General features: G+C 40.3%; 1 protein-coding gene across 1 annotated transcript in view; it reads left to right on the top strand.

The window, feature by feature from the left end:
• The first annotated feature begins 1,111 nt into the window (after positions 1-1,111).
• LOC135255236 (Wilms tumor protein 1-interacting protein homolog) overlaps positions 1,112-10,199 on the top strand; it is a 31,406-nt gene continuing 22,318 nt past the window's right edge. Inside the window, exon 1 of the mRNA XM_064336123.1 lies at positions 1,112-3,036. Within this exon, the coding sequence (XP_064192193.1) occupies positions 1,536-3,036 (1,501 nt within the window). The 5' untranslated portion in view covers positions 1,112-1,535. The remainder of the gene's footprint in view (positions 3,037-10,199) is intronic.

Here is a 10,199-nt window from a genome sequence, read left to right as displayed (position 1 = left end):
TTATCCTTTTATCTTTAACATTGCAATTATGTTATTCTTTTGTTTTCAAATGTACTTTATATGAACGTGGTATTTGTATCAAAACTACCAATTATATCAAAACCATTGTATAACAAATATAGTTAATTGTTATAACATGCTGTGTATAGGAGGATTACATACATTATGTTTATTCAATTCCGATTTGCCCCCTACGTTTCACGGTATCATAGGGGGCTTATTCTCATTTCCCATTTAAAACAACTTGTCGATTGCAATTGTGGTTTATCTACCAAAATAGAAAAAATGCACAGTATGCGTCGTGCAATATCTTATATTACCCCCAGATGGCATAATACAGCCAAAATAACATTCTATTCCAAATCGAACGTATTCAGTAGCATGTCTACCGCGCACGCAATCAATGGAAAGATTCAATTATACCGTATATGTTTTCAGTAAAGTCTATTGTGGAATAGCTACAGCCTAAGACTGATGTAGAGGATTATATAGGCTATATATTGTTGTATAAATTGAATATAACTAATTAAAACGGGGTTTCCTCAGAGTATCAATTTAAGATTGAAAATGAACATTTTGTGCTATACATAGTGAAAGGTGATGATAACATATATGAGCCCGTGCAATACGACAAATGATCTCCAATTCATATCAAAAAATTGTATTTATTGTATATACTGTGTTTCTATGATGTTTTCATGATTTTACCCCTCGGTAATCGGATTTTTGCAAGTATGCTGGAGTGCGCTGGCTATGTCTCAACACTGGCACTGGGCCTGGGAAAACGTGCTGTCCCCGGTAGTTTCCTTGGGCTCTCATTTTATTGACCAAACACTCCGTAACTAATTTAATGTAACAATTTTGTCATAGACGTGTATGAAGCGTAACTGTGATTCATTCAGCAAAGTCTGCATCCATATAGCCGACTGTTTTGCAACACACAGGACCTATCTTCCTTCGGAACTCTTGTTCAAAACTCCTGCACCCCTTGCTGAGTTGGTTGCAATCATTGTTTCGCTTCAGCATTAACTACATTCCAGAGAGACGCAGCACACCATGTCTCCTTCCTCGCATTCCTTCCACAGAAAGGAGTCCCGAGTCGTGTATTGTACTACAAAAGCTCCAGGCCAAAGACGTGGCTTGCTGTAGAATCTGCACTACTCTCGTCGTCTATAAATATTTAATTTTCTGCGATTTAGAACATAATACAATAACTATCTAATAGAACGAATAGCATACAAGGGGAAATTCCTCCGCGCAGCGCGCCATTGACTGTAAAGACCTTTCAACTTATCAAAGACTGAAATTGACAAACGTCTTCTATGCCTGTGGGGAGAAATCTATCCATAACAATTTTTACATTCGAATGGGAAGGTCGTGCAGTATGCTAATATAATGTGAAAGGGCATATTTAAAGCTAAATAGCGGATATGTTTGGCTTAAGTCCGTTTTTTTGTTGCGATTTCCATGTGAAGTGAAATTGCTTCTCGCTGGCTAGTTCTCTTGGTAACTCTTGTTTCCCGGGAGCGAAAAACATGGATAAGTATGAGGAGGATGTGGGTATCCGGGCGAGTAAATTAATAGAGGATCTTTCGATGTATGAACCGTACAAAGATGGGATTTACAATGCAAGAAGAGACATGGTCATTAGCCCAGATTTGGATTTTTCGACTCAAATAATTCCAGAGCAAAAAGCAAAAAGAATGAATGGTAGTTCTGTGCCTCATCAACTGCCCCATACCTTTGAAAACTACGGGTCTGGGAGTAAAGTTTACAATGCGGCTCCTGTACGCCCTGTGAACGGAAATCGACAAATTCACGAAGATTTTTGTAACCCTCCTAGAGATTCTGTGTATTGTGAAGATGGCCATTGCACCAAATCCGAGATTGCCTTGCCGTGCTACAGCGGATCTTCTGAACGGCACAAGAGATACTCAATGGAGGTGCATGCGCATAGGTACAGCACCGGTAGCGCGTATGATGGAGTAGCGGTGAAACAAGGCGCCTTTCCTCCCTTCCCCGGCAACAGAAGCAACAGTGTCTGCATTACTACCAATCAAGACGGCAGGTACAATGCAACAAGCCCACGATCGAGTTTAGCGTCTTCCTTGTTCTCACAGGAGCAGAGCAAGCACCCAAGCCCACGATCTAGTATCAGCAGCCCGCGGACAAGTCTGGTGGTGCCCGGTCAAGAAAAATTTAACAGTCCCAGATCCAGTTTGGTGCAATACGACGGGAACAGCATACTTAGCCCGAGGTCCAGTTACGCAAGCACAGCCAGCGATACGAGTAAACATTCCAGTCCAAGGACCAGTTTGAATAGCTATGACTGCGGTAGCAAACCCAGCAGCAACCGGACCAGTGGCATCAGTATGGGCTATGACCAACGGCACATCAGTCCAAGGTCTAGTACGGCTAGCCAGTACTCTTGTACCACAAGTCCTCGATCTAGCTACTCAGATTCTCGGTACATGCCGAGTGGAAATCATGAGCTCGAGGGCGCAGTTGTACATGGCTTGCCGGCGAGCAATCCCCAGTCGGGCATGGGCAACCAGGACGGTAACGCTAGACCGGCTAACTGCGTGTTGAGCCCGCGCTCTAGTATTTCTAGCCACAGTTCCAGGAGTTCCCGCAGTTCACGGGGATCCATGAGTACATATCCGGAGCTGCAGTTACCATCACCTCGGTCGTCTATGTTGGGACCTGGTTTACAAGAAAGCACGGCAATTCAAGATTTTGGAGACACGAGCTGCATTCACAATACGATTGATCTCCAGTCATTTCCTGTGATGCAGGAGGCACAGCAACAGCAGGCAATACAATTTGGATTAAACCCAGAACCAACGCCGGGCCTACCAGCATCTTTTAATTATGGTAGCCCCACGAAAAGTTCGACCCCTGCACAGAAGTTTAAGTTGCCTTACCAGGTCACCCCATGCCGTGAAAGTGGCCCTAGCCAAGCCGAAAAACGGCTAGAGGCGCTCACCCTAGAGCTGGAGAAGGAACTAGAGATGCACATTAAAAAAGAATATTTTGGTAAGTGCAATCACTAAATATACGTTACATTCTAATGCTAACCAACCACAACCACTACCAGTACTACGGATACTGCATTCCGCAGTGTTCTTGGAGTTGCCAGAAAACTGAATTGTTTTATCCCCAATCGGGACACCGCTTTTGTACACATGAAAATATATAGATAATATGTAGAAATGGAAAATATGCCGTGGGAATTAAGAGCACAGCTGGCTAAATATAAAAGGCAGAAGCTGATCTAATCATAAACAGATGTCCATGTAAAAACTGCTGAGTGTGAAAATTAATGGGATTTTAAAATAGCATAAAAACTACACTTTGTATGTGGTGTAGACTGAAGTGGGGAGGCCCCTGGTGAGTTATTTCCGTCTTTTGCTTATGAGACTCAAGAGCACGATAAACTACTCCTTTGTGTAGTTTATTTTCAGTAATGTTCTCGTTTTTAAATGAACTTTATTGTAATATGTATTAATGGTTTATTGATGGCAGAGTGGCATTTTACATTTCTGAAATTTAGATGTTGATCTATGAAGAAGCTTACTATCCATATTAAACATACCCAGTGGGTAATTTAAAATTTGTAAATTATTTTTTGTATAAAATTATTATTTATACACATCTTCCCCCAACACTTTCCATGGTAATGAATGAAATATTTCCCATGAACTAAAACAGGGTCTTATAGTAGGGTCTCACTTGTCACTGTAAATTATGTTTTTTCAGGAATGGCTTTGGCCTTTTTCTCCCATCTCAGACCCCCACCCCCAGAGTTTTTAACGTGAACCATTGGTTACCTCGACAACCGACTTCCCAGCCTCCCACGCCATTCTCATTCAAACCATTTACATTACATTGCATTTAGGCATTTATCAGGTACTTTTATCCATCTTAGCCATACATACTTTTTTTTTATTTATAGATTTAATCCATATTTAAAGGCATTTATTTTCTGAAGTAGCTTGCATAAAAATGAATCAAATTTGCAACTTCTGAGTTACAAGCCCTTGTCTATAATATATTACACTGTGTCCCCATTTATTTTAATTTGAAATGGATGGAAGCAACTGCTTTTTCCCTGTGTTACTTAGTTGCAGACCTGCTACATTTAAGTACAAAATGACATATCATCTGTTCATTCAATTGGTATGGTAAAATTCAGGCATTTTTGAAAGGATGGGTTTATTAAAGGTCATTCTTTCATGATGAAACGGCTTATTGAAAATCTATTTTTTTCAAAATTACGCAAACCTTTCTCAAGCTCAATGGCTGTACTTATTGTATTCGGCCTTGTTATTACCAGTTTTTATCAGAACTTACTTACAAGCCATTGTAGCATAATTGATTTGCAAAAGGTGAGTCATGCAGAAAAAGGATGATTTTGTTTGGCGAAATTGGTCAAACTCGGGGGGAGGGAACCCTGAACAGTTGAGCTTGAGATCTCTGTTCACTAGACAGAAAACATTTGTTCATTAAAATATTGGAGGGTCTGAAATTCAAAGCTTGCATCCACTCCTAGCTGTTTTTTTACTACCCATGTTGTAACAATTAGTCTTGTAGCTTGATATCCATTCGATGAACTTGCAGGCAGCATAGGCACCGAGGATTATTATACAGGGATTACTAGGAAGTCATCTGGCGGTCTTGTTTTATGTTTTTTATCTGGCGGGCTGGGGACGTAAACTTTCTGAACTTTCTCTAGGAGGTTCCACAGCAGGGTACCCCAGAGGTATTTCACCCATTACTGTTAGTTTTTATTTGTCTTTCATGCTTTGGCCTGCAACTCTTTCACCTGTGTGCTAGTGAAGCTACAGCAGGATACAGAGATCTCTGGTGAAAGGCAAATTCTTGCCATCATTTGGTACGTAATCTTTGTATCCTGCTCCATCCATATTGAGGAAAAACAGAGAAGTTTGTTACACCTAGCGCCGCTAGTTGCAGCTTTCAAAAAAATATACTGTGGAAGGAAACCCACCCTAGTGGCTAAAACCTTTACATCCAAGCCAGCTGAAAAGAGGACATCTTCAAAGGACTTCCCTGACTGTAACATGCACTTGTCACCATACTCTTTCTATTGCTAAGTCATTTGCATGGGGGCGATCTTCTAATCGTTTTGATGAGTCAGTAGGAAAGTATTTGGTTTGTTGGATGTTCAGCGACACAATACCAATTCCCTGGCTGTGAGCCTCAGCTAACTGGAGCATTAACTCGGTCCTCTCGACGGCTTTGTTCACAGCACAGCCGATCACTGATTGGGAGCACCGGGCCACACCGATCCGGCGTCTTCCCTTTGCAAACAAAATGTTTAGGAAGGGTGGGGAGGGGGACAGAGCGAAGGCTCGCGACAAATAATCTCGTCAGACTGATTATACGGCTCATGCTGGTGGATTCAGCTTTTTACAGTACTACAATAATATTGAATGAGCCTGCTTATGCAAACTAGGCTGGTGTAAAAGAGGATTACAAAAGGTTTAAGCGGCATAAACTAAAGACGGGCACTAAAATAAATGCGTTCTGGAGGGCGTTACATCGTAACTGTACATCTCGTTTGTTTCACTGTGGACTGTTGGCCAAACCCCCATACGGCTTTGAAAGGAAAGGCTGTCTTTTTTATTGCCTTTATTTGAATGGGTTTCAATTTGTTTCAGATGAAACATTTGTATCAGCTGTGTTAAAGGAGGTGATGAGATCATGGTTGCTTCACTCATTCATAAAAAACCAGAGCAGGATTGCCTGCAAAGGAGTTATAGAGGTTGGGAGTTGTAGTTTGGGGCATCTCCCACCAGTCAGCTATGCAGTCTGTGTAGAAGTGAACAAACCGAACACTGTGATGTTAGGAGATGCTGAGGCTAATTTATGAGTGTGCGCTGTGTCACCGCCTTTTTCAACCGCATTGTACGGAAACTTACTGCTATACCCCAAGCCTTTATTTTTGCCTCCAGAACTGCCTGCCAAGTAGGCTTTTAATGGGGGGTTAACGGCCACACTGGGCCAGTTTCGATTTTTGATGTTTGCTCAATACTGTTGTTTCGGGATGTTTCTTTTCCCATAGAAGAACACTGAGAGTGATGACAAATAACAAAACCTATCCATGGATGATATTTTGTAGGGAACTAATGAACAAGTATGCACGTCCTGTCTTTTGCAAGCTTCTGGCTGTCTTATTAGTCTCCTTTCATAGCAGGGTCATTAAAGAGGATCCACTCCCCTATTCAAGCAAGCAGGTTTCAAACATTACATTTGCGTCGTGCAAACAACTTAAAATGGCGGCACTGCACTGGGAGCAACCTGAACACCAGCTCGGTATTTATGCAGTAGCGTTGAGTCCAATACAGATTTCCTTATGGGGGCAATAAAATAAATCTTGAATTTTGAATCTGGAACTCGCATTGAATTTTGCACAGTATTGCAAAATGTTGCCTAATTATTAGGAACAGCAAAAAACTGTTTCTTTACCAGCAAATGTTGCCTTCTAAATTGTTTTATTTCAAGTATATAAATATCTGTTATCTGGAATTCATTTCCCTTTAGGGATGCACATCAGTCATTACATTACAGTAATGTAGTAGGCTGGCTAGCTGTTAGTACAAGCCATGTGTGTAAACATGTCTTTGATCTAGCCTTGTTGTCCTATTTCGATCTAGCTGCTTTGTGATGTCAACAGCAACATTTCTGTATATGATAAATAAGTGCTCTTGGGGGAATCTAAGTGTAGACTGTTAAAGTTGTGCTAATGTATCACTAAGCAAACAATGAAGCCAAACTGGGCCTCTGGTTGTGTGGAAGCCTATCAATGATTCAGTGGTTTCTTTGTTTGTTTTAAATGGCTGCTGGAGGCAACTTCTGTGTGCTTTTTTCCATACTAATTACACTTAAATGTATAACTGAAACAGACAGACCTTTCAGACTTGAAAACGCGCCTATTGTTTTACTCTTAACAAAAGGCACCAAAAAGTGTTTATTTTTGAGCAGTCAGAAATTTCTGTTGTCTTCTATAGTATCGTAGACCACAAATATTCAGATTTTCTATGACAATCAGCACAAAAGCAATTTAATGCTCCAAACTTGCCGGCATTGCCAGTAAATATCAGTGATTGCCAATGGAGATGCTCTGAGAACAGCACTAAGATTTGCAATACTGTTCTGGTGTCTTAGCAGTATTGAAACTACTGTGCATTCATTATGGCGGAGCAGGTGAGAGCGGAGGGAGCGGACAGAAGCTTCTCACACCAGGCCAAGAAAGCCTACTCTGTTTCCGTGGCGACAGCACAGCAACCAATCAGCTAGGCATTGAAGCCCGGGGTTGTTAAACTGTCTGCTGTTCGCTCGCAGTCCTTGTGTGGCTTCTGTTTGTTGTTGTTGTTTCGAAAAGAGTCGTGAATCAACAGCTGGCTCTGGACAGGCAAAGGCAATGCCGGGGGGAGAGGGAGAACCCCACCCTGCCTCCGCCTCCCCTACCTCCCCCACGAGCCCCTTCATTAACCAGCCAGTGGGGTATTTGGGCTGCACCAGACACTTGGCACGAGATCTTGGCTCATGTGCCAGACAGAATTGGTGGGGGTCAAGTCTGGTCACCTGCTTGGAATAATAATTAAGGCAGAAGCAGCGGCAGCACACACACACACACACACACACACACACACAAAAACCCAGTCACAGATGAGGAATTTGGTTGGCCAACTCCACCTGCACCGTTTTTGCTATTTTTTTATTTTTATTTTCTTTTACAACAAACCCATTATTTCTGTCCTATTTCTATCCCTGTTCTGGGAGAGAATAATATTTACTGTGGAAAAACCTTTACAATGGCCTAACTGAGCTCTGTATTCACACCCCTGAGAATGATTTGGATATTTTCAGTGTACCTGTGTGTCTCTAACTATGTGCTGAGCAAACATTTTTGAGTGCTGGTATTTTGAGCACAAAGTAGATGTCAGAACATTCTGTCCTTGTTTGAAAAAAAAGGAAATGCAACGCTGGCTTTTAGTACCAGTAAAATTAAGCAAATGGTGATATGAGTCTACCCTTTCCATTCAAGCTCATTATATGGGAGGTTTCAGTCGAGTAATGATTTTGACCATATCTGACCCCAGCTTTCTCTGAAGTAATTGGGAGAAAAATAGCATCTCAGGTGTGCATTTCAGGATGTTATGAAGATCTCTAAAAAAATTTTTTTTTTTTAAAAGCATTTCATTGCATATTGCATTGTATCCAGCATTGCATATTGCATTGTATCCATGCTCACCTGTTTGGTAGATCGAAAATCTGATGAAATCTGCACCCCCCTCCCCCCCTTTTTTTAGCCCTGTTTTAAAAATGCAATTTTCCATGCAATCACGTAAGCACATCATATTCATGATCTGGTTTAAAAGAAGCCCAAATTAAAAGTTTCCACTTCATTTCACCTTCCTCATGTCATGGTAATTTTCTAAGAAACCTGTTTTTAGAGAAAGTAGTAGCCTAGGTTCTGTGGTAGATAGTGCTTTTGCACCCTTGATGTGTGGTAGAGGTTTGGTTCACTGCCAAAATCCAGTCTTTTTTTTTTTTTGGAAACCTTGATCAGTGTCTAGCCACAGGAAAATCCTTTTTTATTAGGAAATCTAATAGCAGTGATTCATGGAGGACATTGACCAGAAGAAAATAGAACATGAGAATGTTTTAATGAAGTGTATTTTTGGCATTAATTGGCAATTACAAATGCTCACATAGGCTGACAATTAAAAATATGTCTAACTAAAATATGTAATTTGGAAATGATTTCAGCCCAGACTTGTATGTTGCAAGTGTGATTATGCTCAGTCAGCATTTATGGTTGATGCACTCATATCTTAACTATTGTAATAATGTTTAGGTTTCCTTAAGGATTCACGTCCTGATAAGTATTCGTGATTTCAGTGTTTCCCAGGGCAATGGTCAAAACTTGAGTGGACTAGAGGTTCTGCTTTTTTATTGTGGTTTGAATTAGGGGATCAATGTGATATCAACTAAATCACAACAGCTTTTAAAAAAAATTATACTAAGAATCAAAATCAAATCCATGTATTTTAAAAGTTTTATTGCAATATTATGCTGGGTGCAAGTGTGGTTTACAAATTTTTGGAAACACATTTTATAGCTTCCTTAATGAAGTTGGATCAAGTCTATAACATAAATGGTGGCTTTTTCAGTCAAATCTAATGTGTAGAAATGATCTGAATTAGAGGCTGTTTTGTCACAATTTGGCATGATTTGTTTCCTTCCTTCAATTTTCCCCATGACACATTTGTTAAATAAACTACTATATGGCATGCTTCTAGAGGAGCATACAGATATTGTACTCTGTGTACTGCTTTGTGCACTTCTCTTTGAAACACCGCTGAAACTTTTAAATGACTGCTTTGTCAGTGCAATGATGAAAGTTTGCGGGTGGTCATCTTGATTTGTGTCGCTTTGACACTGTCAACAGAGGACTCTTTGAAATGTGTGGCCATGAAATCGAAAGGTAAACAGGATAGCTATATCCTAACTTTGATCACTGTTGCTATTCTGTTCTTATTTAAAGCTACTTACACCAGCTATTCAGCAGTGTGATAAAGGATATGCATCAGATTGGTTCTCTTTGTCGGTGGTGGCAGTCCGGGTTCTGGGGACCCACTATGCTGGGTTTTGTTGCAGCCAATCATTTGATTAGTTAAGGTTGTGGAAAGCATGTCTTTTAAGTTCTGCTGTAAATTCTTCCTTAAACTTAATTTTAATGCAATGCATTTTGACGTATTGTCATTTGTATTCTTAAACTCTTTCCAACACAGTTATTTGTCATATTACAGAATTTAAAATAATGATTTGATCTGATTCATAAAAATTCCTTGGATGTGAATGTGGGACATTTATTATTCTTAGTATGCAACACTATGTCTAACATGTATATCTAACATATTTCTAATTTGGCCATAAGAAGTTAAATCATCCTGCAACAGACATTGAAATAACAATTGAAGAACAGTTGACTGCTTTTTAATATTCAGAAGTTGCTATTGTTGTTGAAACAAAAACCAGCACACATACTTTGTCTGCAGGACCAGGTTTGGGAACCAACCAAGCTAGCATAGCTTATGGTTGTGTGGAGTCATTTCAATGTGCTAATGCGTGGGATATGATTACAGTAGGGAGTAACTCCAAAGATGTTG

This window comes from Anguilla rostrata, chromosome 5, assembly GCF_018555375.3.
Source record: "Anguilla rostrata isolate EN2019 chromosome 5, ASM1855537v3, whole genome shotgun sequence".
NCBI classification, from domain to species: Eukaryota; Metazoa; Chordata; class Actinopteri; order Anguilliformes; family Anguillidae; genus Anguilla; species Anguilla rostrata.
This window is presented reverse-complemented; position numbering and strand designations above follow the sequence as displayed.